The 27597-nt window shown below is 34.5% G+C and overlaps 1 protein-coding gene across 2 annotated transcripts in view; it reads left to right on the plus strand.

The window, feature by feature from the left end:
- The window catches only part of LOC105233072 (nuclear hormone receptor FTZ-F1 beta), a 79334-nt gene extending 57633 nt beyond the window's left edge, over positions 1 to 21701 (plus strand). Inside the window, exons 2-7 of one of the 2 annotated variants that reach the window (XM_049451394.1) lie at positions 12713 to 14916; positions 17119 to 17424; positions 17488 to 17658; positions 17741 to 17843; positions 20334 to 20488; positions 20557 to 21701. In XM_049451394.1, the coding sequence (XP_049307351.1) occupies positions 12925 to 14916; positions 17119 to 17424; positions 17488 to 17658; positions 17741 to 17843; positions 20334 to 20488; positions 20557 to 20640 (2811 nt within the window). In that variant the 5' untranslated portion in view covers positions 12713 to 12924 and the 3' untranslated portion in view covers positions 20641 to 21701. The remainder of the gene's footprint in view (positions 1 to 12712; positions 14917 to 17118; positions 17425 to 17487; positions 17659 to 17740; positions 17844 to 20333; positions 20489 to 20556) is intronic. The other variant, XM_049451397.1, reaches the window with a different exon arrangement.
- The last annotated feature ends 5896 nt before the right edge of the window (positions 21702 to 27597 follow it).

The following is a 27597-nucleotide window of genomic DNA, read 5'->3' on the forward strand; positions in this document are numbered from 1 at the left end:
AGCCGCGGTCAACATTTAAATGAAATTATCTTCAAAAAGTAAATGTCATGAACCAATCTAACGTTTCAAATAAAGAACCGATGAGATTTTGCAAATTTTATGCGTTTTTTTTTTAAAAAGTTATCAAGCTCTTAAAAAATCACCCTTTAGTAGCACAAAATTTTACAGTATATTCACATATGGGTGCTGATCTGTTTTGCCTTCAATTCGATGAGTCAAACCAACGCTTCTGTACGAGCAACGTCCCTATAGATACAAGTATGTATGTACCGTTATACTTGACCCATCATGCTTAAAAGTTTTGTAATGAAGCGTGGGTCATACTCTGCATTATGGAGTCGTCTGTCTCTCCAACCCTTGAGACCCTTCCCATCCATCAAGAAAAATGCTCATTTGTCCAAAGTACAATATATTTCTTCAGTTCTTTTGTCTAAGTCCAGATGTTTTTGCTCATGCCATGTGAAATTTCTTTATTTCGGCTGCGAATTTTGTTCATATTTAGCATTTTATCCCTGAAAAGGGTGTCGAAATCGAACCCCCGATATCGCATCACTATAACATATAGTTTACTTACAAACTGACCAATCAAAATCAAGTTCTTGGAATGAAACTTTTTTATCTGGCAAGACATCTTCACAATACTTTCTGTTCGCTTCGTTACAGCCGTAGTTATGCTCCTTTTCTGTTTTTTGTTTTCATTCATCTTTATGATTAAATAATAAAAAATTTTAATGTGTCGCTTAAAAACATCAATAAAATGTCTCTCAAGAAGTTAATTCCCAATTGTTCCGAAATAAATTTGCCTACATCGCTTCGCTTTTGCGGATTTGCCATATTTTTCTACGCATTTGCTTTCCCACACTTTTCTTACCAAGCCCATTTTTTCTGCCCGGCTTTTATGTATTTCATCAATTCACCTTGGCCGTTATCGCTAGCCATTGCTGGCTGACACAACGACTCAATACATACAAACAAACCATAGTAGATACCAACAACAATGTACGGCGTATATGCCGCTTTTTACAGCTTATCTTGCTGCCTCCACACACTACCTATCGGCACATCTTCATTCAAATGTCACACACCGCCCCACACACTTTTCGAGAACAAGAGCAAAAACACAGAAAAAAAAATCACTTTTTATTTACGCTATTTGCCTCTTTCTTGTGCATTCGTCACAAAGGCGCAACAACCTTTACATTAATTTCCGCACTCATTCACATATCGCTTACACAATTTGCATATATACATACATACATATGTACGAGATGTAAGGGAGTTTATAGTAGCTTATATACTACACATGCTGGAAATACGCCACCATCAGCGTGCTCAGCGTTCTAACATCCCCCAATTTCTCCAAAGAAGTAAAATAAAACAAAAAATCTTCAATATTTCCTACTACGACGTGACGACCTTTCGTCGTTCGGTTTCGGTTTCGGCATTTTGCTGCTTCACCTCTTTTCGTGGCATTTTGTTTGTTTCTCTCTCTTTTCGTTGTTATCTTTCGTAGCTGCTGCCTGCTATTGTGTTCTTAAGCTCTCTCGTCTTCTTTTTCTTCTACTTCTATACGAATCGTCTCTCGCGTTTAGTATTTTCTTTTCTTTCTTTTCCCTTTTTGACTTTAGCATTATTGTGTTGCTTGCTATCTCTTGCTCGTCTGCTGTTTCATTATACTATGACTGTAGGCCTGTTGGCTGCTGTTGTTTTTATTGTTGTATTTGTTGTTGCTGTCGTGTATGCAAGGTCGTTTGCGTACAAAATTCAACATTACTTGAAGGTCGTCCTTTTGTATGTACGCTGCTGTTCTTTGTGTGCGAGTATTTGTGCGCTTGAGTGGCGTAGCTGCTGACAGCGCTGCTTGCGTCGTCATATGCGCTTTGCCCATACCCTTCATGAATTCGGCGTCAACCTACACACAGCACAGCAGTCATTTAAATACGTGCATTTGTATTGTGCTCTCATCTCTGCTCTGTAGTTTAAGGTCGTCTTCCCGCTACTCGTTAGCTATGCTGGTTGCTTTGCTGCACTGACGTTGACTGTAGCGACGTTGACTGCAGTGCTTGGACTGGCGCTGCGCTGCGCTGCTTCTACTTGACTTATCGTTGTCATCGCGCTTGGCATCGGCTGTTGACTGTAGACTCGACTCTTGATGTGCCGTTTGTTGTTGTGCTTTTATTTTTTTGCCTGCTCGTTTGTTCTTATTGTTTTTGTTTTCTTTTCGTCTGTATATGCATATAAAAAGCATTGTTACTGCTATGCTCTGCTCTGCTGATGCTTTGTACTCGGCAGCGTTGTGGCTGTTGTTGCTGATAAAAATGATAATATGTATTTTGCTCATTTTGCCGGCCTGGCCTTGCCGTTGCGGACGTTGTTTTTGCTGCAAATTTAATCTGCAATCACAATATCTCTAACTTGTGCATATATTAATACCGTGAACAGGGTATATTGGGTTGGTAAAAAAGTCTTGCGGTATTTTCGCTAGTTGGCGCTGAAAGCGCGTAGTTCTAGTTTTATTCGTCGCATCGGGTCATGCTATACCTTTTTGGAAAGCTCATTTCACGCGCTAACACGTGTTTGATTGATTGTCGTTTCTTTTAAGTCGTTCGTGAGTTATAGCGTCGCAAACATGGAGCAAAATAAAGAGAAAATACGGCATCTCAAGCCGCCAATAAAATTTGTGCAGTTTATGGACCCGATACAGTTTCCATTTCCACCGCACAACGATGGTTTCAACGTTTTCGTTCTGGTGTAGAGGTGGTCGAAGATGCGCCACGCTCCGGAAGGCCTGTCGTCGAAAATTGCGATAAAATCGCTGAATTGGTCGAAAGAGACCGGCATAGTAGTCATCAGACCGTTATAAACCATTTGAAGAAGTTTGGAGTCACTAAGAAGCTCGATGTATGGGTGCCACACGAATTGATTCAATAAAAATACCGCAAGACTTTTTTGACAACCCAATATTAAGAGTTTGTAACACCCGGAAGAAAACGTAAATGTTCAACGTCTGTATTTACGGAAATTGAGGGACTACAATTTTTGAGATATCAATTTAAGATTTTGCACATGACCTTTTTACTCTAATAAGCTGTACACTTGTCGGAATCGCTAATATCGGACTAATATAGCACATAGCTGTCATACAAACTGTTCCATCAAACTCAAGTCCTTGTATGCAAACCTTTGTTTATTTGACAAGTTATCTTCACGGAATTTGGCATAGAGTATTGTCCAAGGCAATGTCATAATATCCGAAGAAATTTGCTACATTATGCTACTATACCATATACATATGTACATACTTACATACATATATACATAGCTGTCATACTAACTGAAGGATCAAAATTATGTTCTGGTATGGAAACAGCCTAATTGTTACTTTATAAAATTTCACCTATGAGTGGTATTTTAGCGTCGATACAGCCGGAATTATCGGTATTTCTTGTGGTTGTGATTGCAAAGCTTAATTTGTAGTTATTCTTTTATTATTGCAGCGTTTAGCGTTTGCATAGTACACATAGCTGTTGCAGTGTTTAAATTACATCGTTTCGTTTGCGCCATTAGCGCTGGCTGCGCATCCACTGACCATACGACCGCCCTTTCATCTTCTTCACTGTTTTTTCTGTTGATCTTTTTCTTGGCGGTTCTTGGCCTCGCGCTGCAAGAATTTTTATGGTACTTTTGCCCATCAAATATCTCCATTGTTTTCTGCCATCATTCTCTTGTAATTGCAGCAGCTTTATGCTTTGTTTTTTTTTTATTGTTAATTTTTATTGTGTCTCTCTGTTGTGTTTTGTAGTCCAAGGTTGTTGCACCAATATGCGGTGGCGTTTCGTGGTCGTTGGTACTTCTATTTTTCAACGTTTATTGACTTCGCTAGTGATGATATTCAAAGCAGTGCATTGTTCAAGATGTAAACATTTAAAGTGTCTTCCAGTTTATATTTGATTTTTTTTTTAATAAATGGACCTTGAATGTTGCCCCTTACTTGTTGCTAATTGATTTGAAGAAGATTTTTTAATAGTTTAAAATAAATTAATTATGGCTGTTCTTAACTTGTCGGCAACTTTAAATGCTACTTGTCAGAAGGCATAAGCTGAAACTGATTTTTGAAATTTAAAGGGGCTAGCGTATTTTTTCTTTTAATTCGTTTGCTTAAATTGGATTCTATCAAAACATTTAGGTGGATCTTTGGTCAGTTTACATAAAACAAGGACGATTTGTGAACCAATTTTTCTTCTATTGTGGTAAAAGTGAATTGACAACAAAGTTAGCATGCCGATTTCAAATATATGTATTAAAGGGGACCATTTGATTAAAATTTTGCGACGTGGCCTTTAAGGGTACTAATTTTACGGAACTTTCGAAAAATTTGTCAAAATAGTTTGAAAAATCTACTTTAACGACAGCATAAGTAACAAGAATCAAACAGCCACTAGCTGGAATTGTGGGATCATCACCCCCATCAAAAAGGGTTAGAACGACGGAAATAGGCTCAATGCATCTGATATGAATTGGTCCAGAATTTTTCTGCAAATGCTAATATTTTAGAGAAAATATATACCAATTAAAAAGTGATATAAATTAATATAAATATTTCCACTTGATGGCTGAGATAATAATGCACCGCCTTTTTACGAAGCTACCTAATAACTTTCCTTTCCCCAGAATATAAGACACTTGAGACCTTGCCACTCCCCGACTTCATGCACCATCTGAGCTTAGGCAGTCACCAATACACAACATCACCACAGAAAACAGCGCTATAAACACCCAGATAAATCATTGCCTTAATCATAAACCACTCTATAAGAGCACCATCCTATTCACGTCGTACTTTTGACACTGTCAACCATTCTCTACCAATCTCACTTGACCAAATAGTCGTTCTTTGCGCTACTCATAAAAATTACTTATCTAAAAACTAGAGTGAACAATCTCAAAATTTTGCGAGTTACGTTTGATATTTTGTCCTACGTCACCACCGCAATCATTACCAATGCACAGAGTCGTTACAAGATCCTCACTCCTAGCCGGCAGCATGTGAGGACAAAAAACGTTGCTAGCAACATAGAAGACAGTCGGAGGTCGGTTTTTAATTACGCAGCCCCAATATGGTCCTGGAAGTAGCAGTAGTAGAACTTACAGGCAAGTCAGAACACTGTCATAGGACCCTTGCCTTACTTCTTAGCATAGTAGATTTAACATAAAAGACACGGCCCGTGGTGAAATATTATTTAAAATGCTAATATCATGATTTAAATTCTTTCCGGTTATATGTTTTATTTTTTAAACATATTTTTCGTATAACAAATGTAAGGACCTTATTTGGTCATCAACAGCCAAAAAATGTCTTCTAATTTTACTTGCCACCTGCCAACTACAAAAATGATTTATTTATATCTTTTGTTCCTCGGAAAACGGTCTTTGTTCTATGTTAATCTGTGCATACAAATGTCAGCCATTCAAAAAGAGTCAAGAGAACAAATTGGCATTTTTCAACGATCAAAAGATAAATCATCAATTTACATTTAGTCACTAAAGCCAGCCAACCCACTGCTTAGCTACATGTGCCAAGTAATTAATGTTTATATTATTTCAAACAAAGTTGCTCACTTTTGGCGCACAAAGCCCAAAAACGAGGAAATATTAATTTATTTTATCCGTCGCTTAACTGTCAAGTACTGATCAGCTGAACTGTCAAATTGTCATATGTTTTGTGCATACATACGAGTACAAATATGGATAAGCAGCTACTTGTTGTATGTAGTGTTGCTAAACTCTATAATTCATTCATAATGGTGGCAGTTCAAAACTTAGTGCGCCATAATTTTTGGATTGGTCTACAAATTGGTGGTATTTTGGTTGTTTTTTGAGTGGTTTAGATATTGTTTGATTTAAAATAAATTATATAGATATTTTTTTATTTGAAAGGAAATTTAATTTTCATTGGAATTGAAAGAATTGATGGAAAATTTAATTATAATAATTGAAATAATTAATTTTTTGTTCTAGAGTAAGGGATTGAGATACATATTGTTATGAATTATTTTTTTTTGTATTTAGAGAAAAGGATTGAAATACGTTTTCGAATTATTTTATTATTTTTATTTATTTATTTTCTTCTTTAGTATTAATAAAAAATTAAATATTCGGTTTCAGGGATTGAGAAAATATGTGAATTATTTTTTATTCCAGTGTATGGGGTTTTTGAAATTGTTTTAAATATTTTTTTTGTTTATTTAACACTAATAAAAAATTAAAATTTTTATTTATTTATTATTGCTTTTATTGTACCATTATTTCTTTTATTTTTATATTATTATATAGTTATTTATTTTTATTTTAGTGTTAGGGATGGAGAACAATTTTTAATTATTTTTTTATTATTTTTATTTATTTATAATTTTTTATCGTATCGTTAGTTCTTTTTATTTTTATTTTATTGTCTTATTATTTATTTTTATTTTAGTGCAATGGAAAGAGAAAATTAAAAAAAAAATATTATTTTATTCAGTTGTTAATTTTTTAATATTTAGGTAGGTATTTAATATGAATACAAAATTTTTCTGGTGTAAGGAATTGAGAAAAATGAATTAATTTTTTTATTATAATTTTTGTTTATTTAGTGTTAATAAAAATTTAAATATTTCGATATGAGGGATTGAGAAAAATTTTTAATTTATTTTTTTATATTTATATACATATGTATGTATATACATATATATACATATAATATGTATATATTTTTTTAATTTCTTAGTAAACAAAATTAAATATATTAGTGAAAGGGACGACAAACATTTAAGTTATTATTCATATTTTTTTTATTTAAATTTTTTTTATATTAAATTTTTGTTTAATAATTTTTTATATTATTTTTAAATTTTTTTTTATAATCTTCTATTATATTTAATATTTTTTTTAACCAAAAACTTATTGTTTTTAAATTTCCTCTCAATAAGCATTAACATTAAATATTTATGTATATATTTTTTTATTTTTTAAATGTTTTATTTTTATTTAATATTTTTTATTTGAAAACCAAAAATGTATTACTTTTTAAGCATATAATTCCTCTCAACCATCAGCTGTCCAAAATAGACTACAAAATAGACTACTCAGCACTCTAATATTAAGTCGCTAACACTATGTGGTTATCAACACCGTTGTGAGTATTCCAAATTATGCATTGAGTGCCCATCTAACCAACCGTGATGTATTTTTTACCATACTAGTGGCAGATCAGATCTCTAATCTGCATACAAACAACCATTCGTTTAACATTTTTCAGCTTCGTGCAGCGAATTCGTTGAATTTATGAGCATTCTCAGCTGGTTTGGTGTACTTTTTGGTGGTCGCGTTGGTTTCGTTGACTTAACTTGCTTATTGTTGCTGCTCGATGTAATTTTTGACACCAGTTTACTATTTGTTCATAATTATTGTTGTTTATTTGTTCTATTATGCTTTTTGTTTACCCCTCATTTTGCTTTTCTATTAGCGTTGGTTGGTTATTATGGCTTTAATCTGCAGCACTTATTCAATTGTCTACTTAGCAGAGATTTAAAAAATAATATTCGGTAGTGATTTCTGTTTTTTTATGTTTTGGTGATTCTGGAATATATATACATATATGTATATATACAGGATCTGTTTTATTTCCTTGTTTTCAATTGAACATTTTCTTCCACTATCCACAAAAAATGAACGAGCACTTAGATTTCAAAAATATATAAAAATGCGTAATAGAAAAGGCAGTGGAAACAAATATAACGGGATTTTTTCTAATCTCTATAGTCGCCTTTGGTTTGAGACACACAGGCCACAGCTGCAGATTCCTGTCGGGCGGTCTTGAGTGCCTCGCAAAAGCTGGCTTTTGTAGTATTCCCTTTCTCCGATTCTAATAGTAGCTCCCCGGCTCTTGTTTTGTGGACCCTTTTGGTTTTAACCTCTGTTTCTTTGAAATTCACCTTACTTCGAATATTCTTGAGGACTTCTGCGTAGCTATTGCCTTCTGCTGCCTTAATGATCACCGCTTCTGATTGTCGCTTGGCCTATTATATGATCTATGACTTGCAGTTGTATTCTTCCCTTGTTGTCTTTCTTCTGTGTTTTTAAGTGCTTCCGACACCTTTCCTGCTTCTGTGTGGGATTTCTTTGTTCTTTTAGGCACAACTTTTTGCTACTGACCGTCGTTTTCGTTGCTCGGTCGTACTGTTTCTCGGAGTTCCATAAAGCTTGTCGCGCGCCCGTGCTAGAGTAGCCCGGAATTCTTCGGTGATGACAGCTGATGTGCCCTTCTCTTTTCATTACGGATCGTGCTTGTGTATCTATTATTATTTCTCCAGTTTGGTCCGGTTGTTTTGGAATAGTAGTTAGTACAGGGGATCTAATTATCCATATTCCTCATGGTAGTCACACCTTGGTTGTATTTTGTATTTTCTCTTTGTTGCTCTTTCTGTTGTTATTGTGGTGTGTTCATTTTTGATCTAATGGGTCTCCACTTCAAGTATCTCCGCGCGTTGTAATAGTTGCCCTATATGAACCCCGTGGTCATCTATGCAAGCAGGGAGGCCACGTGAGGTTGACATAAGTTCTTATGAGCTTATGTTCAAAGCCAGGTTCGGGCACTAATCAGGAGTTTGTCTCAACCGAACTTACACGGCAAAAAATATGAACTAACTTGAAGACCTGCCAGGGTTATTGAGACGGAGATGAGAATAGCAATAGCCACCAGTCATTTCCGTGAGATGTCACTCTTACCTACTGAGGTGTAAGAACGCTACTCTCACTAGCCCATTGTCATGACTGATTCATTGTGGGTTTCCAGTAAACTATAATCAGAATCATATTGGCTTCGATTCTGATGGGCCCTTGCCCAAGGTTTTTGTCGACGTCTGTGCAGGTGCACTGTTCTGCTGGCTGTTTAATCCCACGTCGCTTGGTTGCCTCCCTCTCGTGAATAGGTTCTCCCTCTGTGTTTGCCTCTTCGGCAGAGGTTCATTGAGGCATTTAGAACCAAGCCCACCTCTCCTGCAGATCTTGTTCGAGCTGCGTATTAATATTCGCAGCTAACCTACTTAGCGTAGACCGTCCGCCACCTGTGACCCCGGTAGTAGTCTGTGCCCAGCCTTACCACTACACCATATAGCGGTCATACAAACTGACAGATCAAGATCAAGACAAAGAGTCTTTTCATACCCTTTTACGCTATAATAAATGCACATGTGAAGGGTATTTATATGTACCTTTAACGTTTTGTCTTATTTATTAATAATTTTATACTCGTAGCCAGCTCAATCTGTTCTTCTTCCTTCTTTACAACATTATTTTAGTTGTTGTCTTTATGAAAAAATTTACAAACTCTTTAAGCTCACCACTATTCATCCACCAACTGTTGCGTGGTTGTCACTTTGTCCACTATCCATCGAATACATCACATACTGCTTCCTCGGCTTCTTTCTTCATGCGTTTGCTGTGGCCCGCTTTAGTGTCGTTGTTGAAGGTTAATGTACCTTAAATTTATTTGAAACAAAATTTTGTTGGCCTGCTTGCGCCATCTTCTTTACATGCTTTCTTTTGTATGTATGTACTTGTGTGTATTTCTGAACTTGCCACTTCCACCTTTTTCTGTTGTTTTTTTCTGTAAATGGCTTATTTACGAAGCGCAGGTTCAGCATACACAGTTCTGTGGCTGGCACCCATGTGATGCGTTATTTAATTTGTTGTTGTTGCTGTTGTTCTCTTATAAATATTCCTTTTGGGTCGTTGACACTTTTTTCAACGGCTCGTCGCTGCTCTAGCGGCTTTGTTGCCAACGCGCTTACTGCAGTACATGCTTCTTCTTATTGTTGTTATTTTTTTTTTTTTTTTTTTTTGTGGTGTCATGTTGTAGAATCAACAGTTTTTTTTTTAATATTTCAGCTTGCCATTTATTCGCCACTTTTGTCTTGTAAAGCTGAAGTTGTTGTTACCGTGTTTTTGTAGTTTCAAAACATATTTGCTCTGATTGCGGCTAACAAAGGTCGCTTGGAGCAGCGCCCAATTGTTTAATCTGTCGTATCGCCAAGTGTGCGAACGCGACGCGTGTTTTTGACACGTTTATTTTCGCCGATGACACCGCCGCGATAGCAGACGCCCAGCTAGCTAGCCACCTTTCCTCCGAAAGCAATGGGCGATGAGCTTGGATGAAACAAAGCGATATCATAAAAAAACGCTGTTTTTGAGCAAATCTAATATTCATAACACAGATCTTTATTTACCTTTTTTGTTTTTGGTTTTGCCTTATAGTTATCTTGTTTGGAGAAATTTTCGTCAAAACTCCAACGAAGTGGTGAAAGCGTCGCGGAAGTGTCAATACTCGTTTACTCTTTAAATATACTTCTTGGAATCTTGAAAATATTTACATACATACATAAATTGATGTACTCATGTGATACTTAAGCGTAGAGTCTGTGCATAAATTTGGAGATATTATATCTTAGGTGAAAAAAATGGTAACTTTTGAAACCGGCCCACAAACCACATCAAAGAGTGTTTTATTTTCTGGATGAAATGGCAGCTCTTGAATCTTTTCAGGTTGCTCTTCGTCCCAAATTCAGCAATTTTGTTTGTTTACATACCCATTGAATTAGAAAGGGCCCTCATCGCTGAACAAAATTTGGCTCGAAAACGTCGGATCTTTTTGGAACTTTTCAAAAGCCGATAGAGCGAAGCAATGTCGCTTCGGAGGGTCGAGCGGCTTCGGTTCTTACACAAGCTGTATTTTGTACGCAATCAATTTAAGACCTCGACATAAAATGCGCAAAATCGCTCCATATATCGTGTATACTATGGCGGCTATATTATTTTTTCACTGCGTGCTGGTCTATACGTTGGAATGTTATCTAATGATGAATGCTGGGTCTCAATATGGTGGCGGATTATGTTGACCATAAGTTGAACGAAATGCGCGATACACATTGTTTAAGTCGACATTGCCTCTTGCTTGATATAACCCCATAAAAGAAGTCTGGTGCAGTCAAGTTAGGTGATTTTGGGGGCCAGCGGAATGTGTTTCTTGATATTAATTTGTTTCTGGCTATGCGTACAGTTGCTCCATGTTGCTGAATCTAAATGCTATTAAAAGGGTTACGTCTTCGGCGCAGTTCTGGGTAAAAAAACTCATTCAACATATTTAAAGAACGGTGCTATTACAGTTATTTACAGTTTCAGTTGAACTGTTTTTTTTTCAAAGAAGTATGGGCCGACAATACACAGTGACTCGTTCTGGGTGGAGTTCCGTCTCGTGGATTATTTCTGAATCAAAATAGGCCTGATCAGACATAAACAAGCAATTTAACAAGTTATTGTCTTCTTCGGACTTTTGGCTAGATTTATGGCGAAAGACAAATCTAGAGGGTTTAGCCGGCTTGCTATTTGAACTTTGTAGAGAAACAGGTTTAGGTCATCATGAATTAGACTTTTTAATGACTATCGGCTAATTTAGTAAATTATCCGTTCTAATAACCATCTGCTAACTCCAAGTTGCGCCGATAGGTTGCGAGTCGAATTCTTTGGATTTGCCTAAATTGACGATGCAACATATGGATCTCGATGGTACGGTCGTCTTGCGATTCTTCTACATTCGGCAAACATGCTTACCAACCTCTTAAAAATCCATCTCCTCGGGGAAGGCCGCCAAAATTCAGTCTGGATTTCTTCGGATAGAAATGACGGGCTGCAAAGCATGGTCCATATCTTCTTCATTGCCAAAATTAAGAAAAAAAGCCGAACTTTCGTGAAAAACAATTAAGATATAGCCTCATTGGTACCAAGAGTAGCTACGCCCTCATTACGGCCTACCTTTCCCTAATTGTAGAGGTTCTAGCAGATAATTGGCCTATCGGTGCCCGGCAATAAAATTGAGAATCATACAGAAAGCCAATTGTAGAAACTGATTGGAAAATGACCATTCACTCACTTCCTCCACCCTCAACCCGCTTTCGTATTGATTTTACGTGTTCATGAGATCATGCCTTAAACACTTAGAAGCTCACACTTTCAATCTTCACTCTGAGGTTAGTTTAAATGGTCAAACTTAACAGTGATTTCACTTGGACAGCTGATAGCCTTTCCATTGTGATTTCTAGAACTCTTACAGTAGTACCTAGAGTTCATAGTTTGCGAGCATTGCCCCTATGCTGTCGAAATTATTATTCACTTCTATGAAAGAAGCTATACTTTGAAGCAGTAAGTCTACTGCTAATTCAGCAGCTACTTCTGCCTGAAAAGCTAGTTCGGTAGCCTAATGCTATGATTAAAGGAGAGACCTTACCGAAGACTTCTCTCCACCGTTCTCTCCTATCTGCAAACCATCCGTGAAAATCACTGCGGCTCTTCCCCATCTCTCAGTTAAATTTCGGAAGGAGTCCTTGTTAAATTAACCAGAATATAATTGACATATGGCTGCTAACCAGACATTGAGAAAACGGTCTTTAATGTTTCTACACTCCCGAATGACCGAAACCGCTATAAAGAGGTTAAAGGTTTAGGTAAGTATAAACCATACCTCTAAGACTGAAATTCGTATTATCTAAAATTTACGTATGAAAAGTTTGCTGTCTGGTCTCCAACCAAAATCTCACAAGTTATTTCTAATATTGAACACATAAACCCCTTTTGCAAATAACGGTTTAAATTTGTTTCTAAACAGTATTTTCTTTTCCAGATAAAAATTCATGCAACATGGGACTACATCAACGACATCTATCGAACTTTTACAAATTGCAATTGTTTTTCTTGAAACAAGAAAAGATTTTATAGAGAAGCATAGGCACATAACTATCTTTAAAAACAAAGAATAACGGAATAGCGCACAAGCTCGATTATTTTCCACAAAAAGCGAAAGAGAACACACACAATTTTTAATCATAAGTAATAATGTCCTCCACAAAGGCAGAGAGCGCCGCTGGCGCCAATCCCGCCGTGGCTGCCTTTGGCTCAACGCTGGCCGGGAGTGCATTCCAGCTGCCTGTGAATATGCATGCACAGCTTGCCGCGAATGGCAGCAATGGACACAGTACGAATGGCACAAGTACAACCACCACAACAACAACAACGCGAAACAATATATCCGTGACGAATATCAAATGCGAAATGGATGAGGGAGTTGTGGCAACACTAATGCCCAACGGCAACAATATAGTGCCTGTCATCGCCACAACGGGCGCTGCTAGCTATTATAACGGTGCTAGCGGTGTAGGAGGCGGCGGCAGTGGCGTGGGTATACGCATACCAGTGACGAAAGCAGAAGATTCTGACTCCGAAGCTGAGTTGACGAATATTGAAAATTTAAAAGTAACGCGACGTGCGCACAACAATGCGGACAGCAGCAGTGCAACAATGGGCCCGGGTGGTGCGGTCAGTATTGGCGGCGGTGACAGCGCTAATAACGGAAATCACAATAAGAATGGGCCGCGACCCATGTCATGGGAGGGTGAACTCTCCGAAACGGAGACGACTGAAACGGAGCTAATGGAGACGGAGAACTCGTTGAGTAACAGTGGCGTGGCGACCCATAATTTCAATGCAACAAGCATAGGTGTAGCGGTGATTAAGAGCGAGGCGACCACAACAACACCACACACATTAGCGCCGACGCCTACGCATCCCATAAAACCCGAGCAAATGGAACAGATTTCCGTGGAAGTGCATGGTGGCGCTTTAGCTGGACTGGGTCCCACCATGCGCAGCGGTTTAGGCAGCAGCAGTAGCGCGGGTAGTCTTTATTCCGCCACGCATACAAAGTTGGCGCCCACACAAAGTGATCCCATCAATTTGAAGTATGAACCCGATGCGGCGGCTACTGCTGCAGGTTTAATGCCTACTGGAGCTAATGTCAATTCGCCGCTTTTGACGCGCAACAAGTCTGCCACATTGCCACTGCCTGCCAATCCCAGCCCCGATTCTGCCATACATTCCGTCTATACGCACAGTTCACCGTCCCAGTCGCCGTTGACATCGCGTCATGCGCCATACACGCCTTCGCTGAGTCGCAACAATAGCGATGCATCGCATAGCTCATGCTACTCCTACAGCTCGGAGTTCAGCCCGACACATTCACCCATACAGGGCAGACATGCGCCACCGGCGCCCGCACTCTATGGCAACTTCAATGGTTCATTACATCATTCGGTGATCTATCGACCCATCTCGGTAGCGGATGGCGCTGCCGGCGGTGTTACTGGTAACGGTAATGCTGGTGGTAACTGCAGTACGGAAGCGCAAAATCTTAGCATGGACACAAAGGTCTCGCAGCTGAATATCGGTCTAGAAGGTTTGCCCGCCTCACCGGCTGGTATTTCACGTCAGCAGCTCATCAATTCGCCGTGTCCGATTTGTGGCGATAAAATTTCTGGCTTCCATTATGGTATTTTCTCGTGCGAATCGTGTAAGGGCTTCTTCAAGCGTACCGTACAAAATCGCAAGAATTATGTGTGTGTACGCGGCGGTCCGTGTCCGGTTAGTATTTCGACGCGTAAAAAATGTCCAGCCTGTCGTTTTGAGAAATGTCTGCAGAAGGGCATGAAACTCGAAGCGATACGTGAAGATCGTACACGTGGTGGTCGTTCCACATACCAGTGCTCATATACGCTGCCCAACTCGATGCTGAGTCCGTTAATGTGTCCGGAGCAGCAGGGTGTAGCGGCGGCGGTTGCAGCAGCTGCAGCGGCAGCGGCTAATCAGCAACAACAACAGCATGGACGGTTGGGTGCGCCAATGGCTCACTCAATGTCTGCGCAGCAACAACAACAGCACACGTTGAATGGGCTATCAGCGGGTCTCGGCGCCGGACAATCCGTAATCAAGTCGGAGCAATGCGACGACAGTAGCGCTTCAGCGCGCGCAACAAACATTCCAACGCTGTTGCAGGTGAGTTTGTTATTTCATGGAGATGAACTGCATTAAATTGGAATTAAGCAAAGTAACTGTACTTACAGTGCTGGAAAACTATTTCTGCTGTTTGAGAGTTCCACAGTTTAAAAAATGGGAGACAACCCCTAAACTGAAAGTAATTCTCTCTTCTCTTAGTTCCTTATCCTGTGACTCCTCTTAATTAGGAGAACGATAAATAACAGTTCGAAAGACGGTCCATAGACTGTTGACGAACAAATCAGGCCCAGGCTGTTCGAAAGTGGTCAATTTGTAGTTCACTGTTTGAGCATCATAGCTGGATCCCAAACGGGTCCTAACCGTCTTTGTTCAATGAGTACAACGAAGCCCCTTCCTTCAGTCTGTTCAAGTTAAATAATAAGATGTTCTATGAAGGCTTACATTGAGAAAAGAAACTGTAAGATGGTATTTTCCTTTTGGGAAGTAGACAGATAGGCTGTCTTACGACACACCTAGACCTTTGGAAGACCCATTGTGTTACCACCGTGTGTGAAAAGTTTTATCTAAACAACCTCCGAGACATCTTCAAGAAACAATCTACTGATAGTTGCGATTATTTTTCTATATAGAGCTTTATAATCGCATAGAAAATGTTTGGTAGCTTCCTCTTCTTCTACCTCCTAACAGCTTCTACAATAGGAGTTATAAGGCGTCCCTAGTCCACTAGCATGTCTGTCTATAGAGTATATGCCAGAGGCATAAGATTTCCCTATTTTCCAAAGTCTAATTGTAGGGTCGTGCCAGCTCTGGCTAATATATCTGCTTCACAGTTCCCCGGGCTATCACTATATACTGGGCGCCATAGCAGGTTCATTGTGATATAGGACGTTAGATCCACTAAGAGATCAAGGCGTTATTTCACTGACTTCGTCTAAGAGACTTTGGTGATCTCAAAGCCGCCTGACTACTGTATATTTAGATATTATATATTCCTTGTTGTGAGCACACTCTTTCTTAGAAAACACTGCAGTGGTTTGGTAGACGGAAGGCGATTTCAGTATATATTTTAGTAAATAAGACTTCCACTCGGTTGTTTAGTTTGGAACCGTCCGATATATGCTTAACCCTATGCCTTACCCCTTTCCCATTCTTCTCTGGAGCAGAAGGTAAATGGATTTAGATACAACCTGTCGAAGGTAACTAGCAATTCCACAAGAAAATCTTGAAAATCTTGAGTTTAAAATGCTTTTCTCAATAAATTAATAAACGTTTATAGGTAGCGAACTATAAAGAATGTGGCCAATCATTCTCTTATAAACGGTCCACTCTTACAAAATTGATCTTTAAGACCCACATAAATCTACAAAGCGCTTTGACAATGGATGTTTCCAACTCACCTTCTCCATACGACTAAGGAAATCCAAAGGCTTCTTGAACGTTTTGAAAATATCGGATGAGAATCTTGGCTTCTTGGGTTGAATGGTCGATCCGATCCACGCTTATAAAATTGAACATTCAGACCCTCATAAATCGACAAAGCGCTTTGACCGATTAATAGTTGTTTCCACCTCACCTTCTTCAATACAACTTTGACTGAATGTTTAGCCTTAAGCTTAAATGTCGATTGGACAAAGTTCAGTAAGAATTCATACTAATGACCAAGTAGTTTAGTATAACCCTACTCTAAGCCAGAAGCATCTCGCACTCATGACAACGGAGATTCAACTCTTGAAAAAGTATTTTTTCGTACTTTTTTCATACAATCCGATACAAATATGACTACACCTTGTACACCTTGTGTTCGAACAGCATACTGACATGCAAAATCGTCTTTCAAAGTATCTTGGCTTCAATTCATATGACATTCATTTTCCTTGCTTTTGAATGCGCATGCTCTGCTCGGATGCTCTTAAACGCTTGAAATGGTTCCTTGAGCGACTCCTAAGGATTCTGCAAGCTTTTCGTGTGTTTAGCAGCAGTCTTCCTTAAGTAAAGCTGCTAGTTTCAAATCTTAAAATTTGTTTGGCCACCTAGAACGTTCTTGATGATCTAAGACAAAATCCCCACTGAAGTTTTCTAGTACCGCTGTGATTTTCCTCATATTAAAGTAATAAAGAAACCTCTTCAAAAACACAACATACTTTTCAGGCAGAAAGTGTGATAGACTATACATATGTATGAATTTAAATTTTATAATTGAATCAAGCACAAGTAAAAAATCTGTTCCTTTACGTTATCTAGGAAATCATGGATGTTGAGCACCTGTGGCAATATAATGAAGCAGAATTGGCACGTCTCAATCAACCGATCTCTACATCGTCTTCTTCCTCTTCCAATGCATCTTCGTCTTCATCATCCACAGCGTCCGCCGGCGGCGCTGCAACGGGCAATCCACAAATGACAAACCCACTACTGGCCAGTGCCGGGTTTGGCAACGGTGAAAACACCAATCCCGATCTGATTGCACACCTGTGCAATGTGGCCGATCATCGGCTGTATAAGATCGTGAAATGGTGCAAGAGCTTGCCGCTCTTCAAGCATATTTCGGTATATTCAAATCTATTTATATACCTCCGTACCTCCTTATTGTTTTTCTCGCTTATTTTGCAGATCGACGATCAAATTTGCCTGCTCATCAATTCGTGGTGTGAGCTGTTGCTCTTCTCGTGCTGCTATCGCTCGATCGATACACCGGGCGAAATCAAAATGTCACAAGGCAAGAAGATCAGCTTGGCGCAGGCGAAATCCAGTGGCTTACAGGTGAGCAGCAAGCAAAGAAATGTCAGAATAATAAAGTTTGAGTGTGAAGCTGTTTGTACAATTTCTAATTTTGTCTCCTTTATTCTCTTTTTTGCATAAACAGGCCTGCATTGAACGCATGTTGAACATGACAGAGAATTTGCGACGTTTGCGCGTCGATCGCTATGAATATGTTGCCATGAAAGTGATTGTGCTGCTGCAATCGGGTAAATGTTATATATAATTTAAGCTGTATACGTACAGTTATTAACTGCTTATATATTTGTACTTTAATGTTTTTTTATAAAGTCACCCGAAAGTTAGAAAATCATTCTTTATATTATGTGTAAGTGGGCTAAGGGAGTATTTATCCTATTTAACCAATTTTTGACATATAGACATATTATTTATTATGAAGAAAGGATTCTATCCGAATTTCTATAGCACATCTTTCAGAATGATCGATATTTTCGATAACAAGTTCACAATTTGAACTTTGATCCACATATTCGGTATCTGGGGACTTGAATTGTTTTGGTCCTGTTTGGCCACTTTTTGATTATAAGGTAGCCTACTTTAAACGCATCATTCGTGCAAAGTTTCACGTTAAAATTGGGTTATTTGTGAAGTAGGCGTGGTTGTAGTCCGATTTCATTTGCTTTCGCACAGGAACTTAGGTCGATGTCGGTCGAGTGGGTCCTGAGGTATGGCTTTTCAACGAAATGTGTACGTTGCCATGCCCATCGTCCATTTTTGACGATAAACTATTATGCTCTGTAGCAATATGTTCTTCTTTATTGGCGGAAACACCGCTTACGCGGTTATAGCCGAGTTAAATCAATGCGCCAGTCGTTCTTCCTTTTCGCTCTTTGGCACCAATTGGAGATTCCAAGTGTAGCCAGGTCCTTCACTACCTGGTTTTTCCAACGAAGTGGAGGTTTTTCTCTTCCTTTGCTTCTTCCGGCGGATACTGCGTCGAATACCATCAGAGCTGTTTTCATCCATTCGGAAGACATGACTTAGCCAGCGTAGATGCTGTCTCTTAATTCGCTACAGCTCATCGTTCCATCGACTCTGATATTCGCCGTTGCCAACACGCAAAGATTCGGCAGAACTTTTCTCTCGAAATCTCGTAACGCCGACTCCTGAGATGTCATCTTCCATGCCTCTGCACAATTTAGCAGGACGGGGATGACGATGGACTTGTAGAATTTGGTCTTTGTTCGCTGAGAGAGAACTTTATTTCTCAATTGCTTACTCAGTCCAAAGTAGCAGCTGGTGAAAAGAGTTATTCTGCGTTGGATTTCGATGCTGACATTGTTGTTGGTGTTAATATTGGCTCCAAGATAGACGAAAAGTATCTACAACTTCGAAGTTATAAATGTCAACAATGTTTGTTTGATGACAGGAGATATTTCGTCTTGTTCTCGTTCACTACCAGACCCATTCGCTTCGCTTTTTTGTTCAACCTGGAGAAAGCAGAACTAACGGCGCGGTTTTTATGGTGTCATCAAGATACACGTTGTACACTCTTGTAGAAGATTGTATATTCTCTAATCAACTCTGCAGCTCAAATTATAGTTTCCAGCAGTAGATTGATTAAGTCGCACGATGGTGAGTCGCCTTGTCTGAAACCTCTTTTGGTATCGAACCGTTCGCAGAGGTCCTTCCCGATTCTGATGGAGCTTTTGGTATTACTCAACGTCCGTTGACACAGCCGTATTGCGGAGATACCAAATTCAAATATAGCGGTATAAAGCCAGCTCCCTTTTTTGCTGTCAAGAGCAGTCCGAAGCTGTCGATCCTTATTTCGTTGGTCTTTTCCAAGACTTGACGCCTGGTGAATATTTGGTCAGTTGTTGAGTTTCCAGACCTGAAGCCACACTGATAAGGACCAATCAGCTTGTTGATGATGAGACATTTACACGCTCGATAGAACCGTATCCCATGGTAGTTGGCACAGATTATGGGTTGTGTTCTTTTTTTGTGGATTGGGAAGAGCAGACTTAAATTCCAGTTGTTGTTGTTGCTGTTGTTCTTGTAGTGGCAGAAATCCACCGAGTCGACAGTTTGACCTCATAAAAACGTTGACCCGACTGTCGTGGGAATGGCTTAATTCCAGTCATCGGACATGCTTTCGTTCAACAATATTCTACAAAGAGGCTGATGTTCGCTCCTTATCAGTTTTTCGCCGCCGTATTCAAATAGCTCAGCCGTCAATTCATCGGCCTCAACCGCTTTGTTGCTCTTCAGACGAGTAATAGCTATTCGAAGCTCTTCATGGTCGGACAATGGAACGACTGCTGCATCGTCATCGATTGGGGAATCGGGTTCGACATCTCTTGGCGCTATGCTTTCTCCGCCATTCAGCAGGCTGGAGAAGTGTTTCACACATCATTTCAGTATTCTCTGCACATCAGTCACTAGATCACCTCTGGGGGTTCTACAAGAGTTTCGTGTATTACCTCGCTCCTCGTACTATCGCTTTTCGGCCTCTCTCTCTTTTTATTTTCAAAGCGTCTTCCCTGGCCTTTTCAATTCCTTTATTACTTTACTTTAAATAAAACTATTTTATTTTCGCTCAATATTTTATTGAAATTTATTTTTATTTTTTTTTTTATTAATTCCTATAAACTGCATTTTTTCGTTATTGTAATATTCCCATATAAAATTTTTAATTTCGAAAATAATTTCAACAATATCTTCACATCCCACAGACACCAGTGAACTGCACGAACCCGTCAAGGTGCGTGAATGCCAAGAGAAGGCGCTGCAGGCCTTACAAGCCTACACGCTTGCGCACTACCCAGACACACCGTCGAAATTCGGCGAGTTGCTGTTGCGCATACCAGATCTGCAAAAGACATGCCAGGTAAGCAATAACTTGCCACATAACAAATAATTTGCATACCATTTAATTACCAAACTCACCACCCACAGCTTGGCAAGGAAATGCTCACGATTAAATCACGTGACGGCGGTGATTTCAATTTGCTGATGGAATTGTTGCGCGGAGAGCATTGACAAATGTTGTTGCACAGTGCGTGCAGTAGCGCGCAACAACAACAACATCGAATAGAAGCAGCAAGGGCGTCAAGGTATGCAAATTGCCAGCTGCTGAATTGGCAAAGTGCAATGGATTTAGCCGCCTGGAAGGCTATTGGTTGTGCTTAAAATGGCGACGAGTGCATGTTTTACCGTTAGTTTATCAAATATGCCGCTAAAGTTTCCGAAAAAGTTTGCGCAAGCGCATGAAACAACAAAATATACGCGACATGCCGCGTAAATAGAACGAAGACAGCTTAAAATAAATAAAAATATGAAATGAAAAAAGATTATATTAGTGAATGTTAGATATCTAAGAATGGCAAACAGTGCGAAAACTAAAATATTTTAGTAATTATACTACGCAAGAGTATAACTTTAGTAATCGATTGTGCAGTTTTAAATTTAATACAAGTAGTATCTAACATTTTAGTATTTTTTACTATGCCCATAAAAAACACCCTATTTTAAGTATTTTAAGTGTATTAAATTAAGTAACTAGACTTAGCATATTATTACATAAGTTAATATGTAATTAAATCAACTTAAAAGAAAAACAAAAGAAACTTGAATATGAAAAACATGTGCCTAAATGAGTAAACGTTAAAGAAACTGATAGTAAAATGCAACATATAAAAAGGAATTAAAGTATTTTTTTTCGCTGTTTATTGCTATAGAAAATGAGAGTGTGAAAATTGCGTATGAAATTATGTACGAGTATGTAGAAACCTTCCTTTAAGTGGAGTGTGTTCCATAAGCTTTTGAAAGTCTCACGCATGTGCGTGTTTGAAATTGTGGACCATAGTAACAGTAAAATATTTGCCAAATTTATAAAAGAAAACTTGTGTGTAGTGCTTAAGGTTGCATTTGCAAAGAAATGTGCATAAAAAAAATCGAAAATCGTAAGTGTTAGAGAGGTATGTTCATTGTATGTGTATACATTTGTATGAGAGAGTAAATTTTTGTGAGCTTGAAAATTATTCGCTTTTAAGGAATTGCAAAACGAAGATTGAAAGTTTTTCTTTTTTGATTTTTAATTAAATAAAATAGTTTTTTACTTAAATTAAAATAATGAAAATTAAAAGAATTGAAAAGAAAATTGAAAGACTTTTTTAATTTTCATTAATTTTTAATTAAATCAATTTTTTTTTGTAATTTTTTACTTAATTTTAAATTAATTAAATTTTATAAAAAAAAGAATTTTAAAGAAAATTGAAAGACTTTTTTTAATTTTCATTAATTTTTAATTAAATCAATTTTTTTTGTAATTTTTTTTTAACTTAATTTTAAATTAATTAAATTTTATAAAATATTTTAATATTTTAATTAAGAATTGAAAGCTGAATTCTTTATTAATTTTTAATCAAAATATTAATAATTTTTTCATTTAATTAAATGAAATGAATGAAAATTAAAGAATTGATGTATTAAAAATTCTTTACAATTAAAAAAAAATAGCAAGATTTTTAGTATTTTGTGAGCATGGAAGTTAACCGGTTTTGAAAAGAATTGAAAGCAGGGCTTTTTTTCCCGATTTTTATTTAAATACAATTTGTTTTTTTTTTAAGTAAAAGTAAATTAATAAAAACTACAAGAAATACCAATAAAACATATTCATTTTTTATATTGATTTTTAATTTTTAATTCAATAAAATAAATTTTGAATTAAAATCAATTTAAAAAAAAATTAATTAAATGAAATTAAAGAAAATTAAACAATTGATTTATTCAAAAAAAAAAAAAAACGTAAATTGAAAGTGCAAACAAAAACACTTAAATGTTTAACATTTTATGAGCATGAAAATTATTCGTTTTTGAAAAGAAATAAAATCAAAAGTAACAAGTTATTTTTTTGATTTAAATAAAATTATTTTTTTAATTACGTTAAACAAAATTAATTTTTCTTTATTTATGTTAATTAAAAAAAAAACAATAATTTATTTAAATAAAAATTGGAAAAATATGGTGAATGTTTACAATATATACATATATATATATATATATATATAATACATATAATTTTAATTTAAAATATAAAAAAACACTATTAATGTAAATTTTCACAAAAAAACATTCACAACATTCACTATTTCCAATTCATGGGAGCACATGAAATGTGTTAAAATGATTTTTTATTCGTGAAATTTAGTTATTTTTTTTTATAATTAATCAGATCCGAAATATAATGAAATTTACAAAAAAAAAACTTCAAAAATAAATTTTTGGTTTAATTAGGAAATTGTAAAAATTTTTTGTAAAGTCTTTTTTTTCTTTTTTTGTTTAAAAAATATTTAATTTCTTTGTTCAAATATTTATGTTTCTTATGCTAATATTTATATACTTTTTTTTCTTTTTTTTGTAATTGGAAACATCAAATATTCCTTAAAGAGTATTTTTATTTAAAATTATTTTTTGTTTGCATATTTAATAATTTTTAATAAAAATTTAATATCAATATTTCTTAGCTTAAAATTGTCTATATTATTGATCTTTTTATTAGAACATAAAATATTGGTTGAAAAATTTTATTTTTTTTTGTAATTTTATATTTATTTTTTTTTTTAATTTTATTTATATTTTTTAATTATTATTTATTTAATTTATATTTTTTTAATTATTATTTATTTAATTTATTGTAGCGGCAGAATTCTGCCGAGTTAACAGTCTTTGACAGGATAAATAACCCGTGTCCGTTCCGGTTACGTAGACTCGACTGTCTTCGGAAACGGTTAATATTTAATATATTTATGAATTATGAAAAAAACTGAAAATTTTCCCAGACTATGAGCTTTGCAAATACGATTCTTTTTCATTGAAACATTCATATTGTTTTTTTTTTCTTAATAATCAAATTGTAATCGTTAATAGGTTAGGTTTAGGAAAAATCGTCGTAGGCCTGTTTGGAAGAGCAATTTCCTACAAAATCCACAAAACGAAATATCTCTTAAACAGTTGGAAGCGAGATACAAGCTTTTCTATCTAATAATAAAAAAAATAGAAAGAAACCCGTTAGGCGGAGCTCCTTCACGTTACAATTAAGAGCTCATACTTGAAGAGCTTTTCTTAGAGTTGTCTATCAAGCACTTTTTTTTGGAGTATGAAGCGCAAAAACTTGTTTTTTTTTATCCGCCCAAATATGTATGTATGTTAATAACGATAATTATTGTTAGGGAAACAAAACGCATGCCGAAGCTGTGGTTCTTCCCGTAGCAACAAAAAAGAAAATGCTCGCTGAAAATTCAGAACGAACACGGTTTATAATAATCATAATACTTTTTTGGACATTAAAAAATATTTACTGCATGAAAATAATAATGAGCAAAGAGAGTGATTTAATTAAAAATTAAAATTTTAGACGATTTTCATACACTTAAAAATCTTTTTCAAATATCTAGCATTGAACTAGTCCCGAACTTTTTATTTAATCGCTTTTAATAAATCTTTAAACTTTTGGCGATTTTTTAATAATCATAACAACAAAAACATTATTTTTAAAAGCTAAAAAGGCTATTTGAATAGTAATTTTAAATTTTTTCTTTTTTAAATCAATTTAATTCATCCTAAAAGTATGCATTGGGAGCTTTGCTAAGTGTGATGGTAAAAAAAATGAACCAAATTGTGAGATTTTAACACATAACCCAAAATCGCTTAAACCTAATTTATAAAAAAAAAATCATGTATACATATATGTATACTTGAAATTTATTTTAATTTGAATTTTGAAAGAATAATTGGTGATTCATTTTAAACATAAACTAAAATCGCGGGACCAAATTCTTAAAACACAAAACCTAACCGGTACGGGTAATATGTTTTGAAAAAAGTGTGTCTCTAAACAACAAGACAATTTTATCTTTTGGTTAAAACCTTTTTATTTACACAATTTATTAAAAATAAATATCAAATGTTTTTATAATTCTAAGCGATAATTTTCATTTTTTACAGATATTGCCAAAAAAAATTAATAAAAATGCCACAATCATATGATAAAATATGCTAAATAAATTAATTAAACAATTTTTTTTTATAAATACAAAAAAAAATTAAGTGAAACTTCAATTGAGCCCAAAACATTCAGTTCGAAAGCGAATAATTTTCAGCTCCAGCTTAAAAAAGGTGAAAATCACAATTTTTAAAATTCTAATACAAAAGACTAAATATTCAAAAAGGCACAAATACTTTTATAGTAAAAATATATAACAATTCTATAAACTATGCAAAAGAAAGAAAGGAAAAATTTACCATATTTTATGTATGCTTGCAAACAAACAAAAGCAAAAAATATTAATTTATAAATTTCGGTTAAATTATGAAAAATTAGAGATTAAAAATTATTTAACAGCAAACAAATTAGTAAATGGGTTTAGTTTAAGGATAGGCAGCTAGTTTTGTGTTGAACTAAAGTTTTGTCGAAGCTTCAGTATGATTTTTGTTTTATTTTATATAACAATAGTTAAGAAACATATTTGTTGTGCAACAGAATTTTTTTTATTGTTTTTTTTGTAAATTTATTACGGGAGCTGGTTTCCTTTCAATGAATGTTTTTTGGATCGGACTAATACTAACTAAAACTAAAACTAGCAATATAATTTTTCTTTGACATTTAGTAATTAATTATTATTAATAATTTTAAGTTGACAAAACAAAAACAATATACCATTTGCTGTTTTTAATTTGTGTGAAAAATAAATTTTTAATATATTATTTTTTGGATTTATTTTTAACTATCTCAGTTTAAAATAAATACTTTTATTAGTTTTTAGTTGTTTCTTTTTTTATTTTTACATTTTTTTAATTTAAATAAATTTTTAGTATTTATTTTTTTTAGTTAATAAACTTTTAATATTGAAAAATTTAAATATTTCTTATTTTTAATGTTTGATATCTACTTTTTTGCTATCTCTAAATAAAATATATGATTTCATTTTGGTTTTTGTTTTTTTTATTTAAATTTTAGTTTTTTAAATTTAAATAAAAATGTTTTTAATATTTCAAAAACTTTTAATATTGAAAGTTATAAACATTTGTTGCTTTTAATATTTGGTATGTATTTTTTAGCTTCCTGTATCTGAAATATATAATTTTATTAATTTTTCGTAATTTAATTTTAGAAAATTTTTTGGATTTCAATTTTCGGTATCTATTTTTTTTAGTTGTCTGTTATTAAAATTTATAATTACATACATATATTATCTCCTTTTTAATTTTTTCTTACTTAATTTTAGAAATCCGTAAATTTTAATTTTTAATTATTCCAAAGGTTTTTTTTTTGCTAATTTCAAACAAACAAAACAAAATTTATTTATGAAAAGGTCAAATCGATGTGAAAAGGAACAGTAAATTCTCATTACACATTCATAATTTATCAGTGCATTTCAATAACTTTAAAATATCTTACCAATTTTTTTATATTTGTTTATTATTTTATTTTAAATTTTTTTTTATTTAATAAAAACGTTTATAATATATAATATATAATATTAAACAAAAAAAACTATATTTTGATATAAATATATAAAAAATTTAATATAATAAAAAAATTAAAAAACAAAATATTTTCGAGATTTCCAAACCATTGAAAAATCCTATTTCTGTCTGAAAAGTCAGATATTATTGAACTGCTAACACCAGCAGCAACCAGTGATACTTTTAAGCAAATATTTCGAATGTATATTTTCACTTACCTTTTTCTTTTTTTTTATTTCTTTCTCATTGCCTTAGCGAAATGTGTTGCAATTTTAGTGTTTAGAAATGAAATAAACGAAAATATATGCATACATAGATATAATATAATATGGTTGCATAACGGTTCGTTGCAAGCGCACTTCGTATTCAAGATTTTGCCCTTAATTTAATTTAAGTTATGTTAAATTTTTTACGCAACTGTTTTATTACAAATATGTGACTTTCGTTAGAATATAATTTACTGTTAACAGTGTAAATCCTGCAACAGGATTAAAAACTATTTTAATGTGTATACCGAAATATGCCACAACAACACATTTGTTTACAGTGAAATATCCCACCTAATCCGGTTCTCTGAAAAAATCTTAAAATTACAAAAGTTTCTGCTGGCTAGAAAGGATTACAAAATTAATTTTAATTAAAAAAATATTTTAATTTTTTCAAATTACATATATTGAAATTTTTAATTTATATAAAAATGTTTAAATTTATTAATTTTCCATAGACTTATAAAAATATAATTTTTTAAATATATGTATTTTTTTGTTCAAATTCATACATATGTACATGTATACATATGTATTTGTTTTTAATTTGATACATTTTGTACAATTTTATTTGGACTTTTATTTAGTATTCTGTGTAGTAAAAAAATTAAATTAGCAATAAAACCAGGTGAAGTAAAGAAAAAAAATAAAAAAATACTGAAAAAAATCAATTTTAAATTAAAAAAATACATAAAAAAATTATAATATGAAAAATAAAAAATTTAATATATTTTTAATATAAAAGAAATATTTTTTCAATTAAATCATACTCTGTTAAATACATTTTTTTACAGTTAAATAATATATTTTTAAATAATTTTTTTTTATTAGGAAAATATTTTTAATTGATAAAAAAAATGTATTGTTAATCAGTTAACTAAAATAATTATCAAAATTTTGAACACGATATTTTTTTATAAAAAAAAAATAAAAATCAATTTAATTTAAAACAACAATTTAATTAAAAAAATTAATATATATATATTTAATAATATTTTTTTAATTAAAATTTTAAATTCATAAAAAGATTTAAATGTTTTTAATCAATAAACTAAAATAATGAAAAAATTTAAAACTTGACTTGAAACTTAAAAAAAAAAATTAATGAAAAATTTAATTAATTTTTAATGTTATCGATTCATTCAAATATTTTATTAATTGAGTTTCTTTTTTTAATAAAAATTAATTCAATTAATGAAAAATT

This window comes from Bactrocera dorsalis, chromosome 1, assembly GCF_023373825.1.
Source record: "Bactrocera dorsalis isolate Fly_Bdor chromosome 1, ASM2337382v1, whole genome shotgun sequence".
Classification (NCBI taxonomy): domain Eukaryota; kingdom Metazoa; phylum Arthropoda; class Insecta; order Diptera; family Tephritidae; genus Bactrocera; species Bactrocera dorsalis.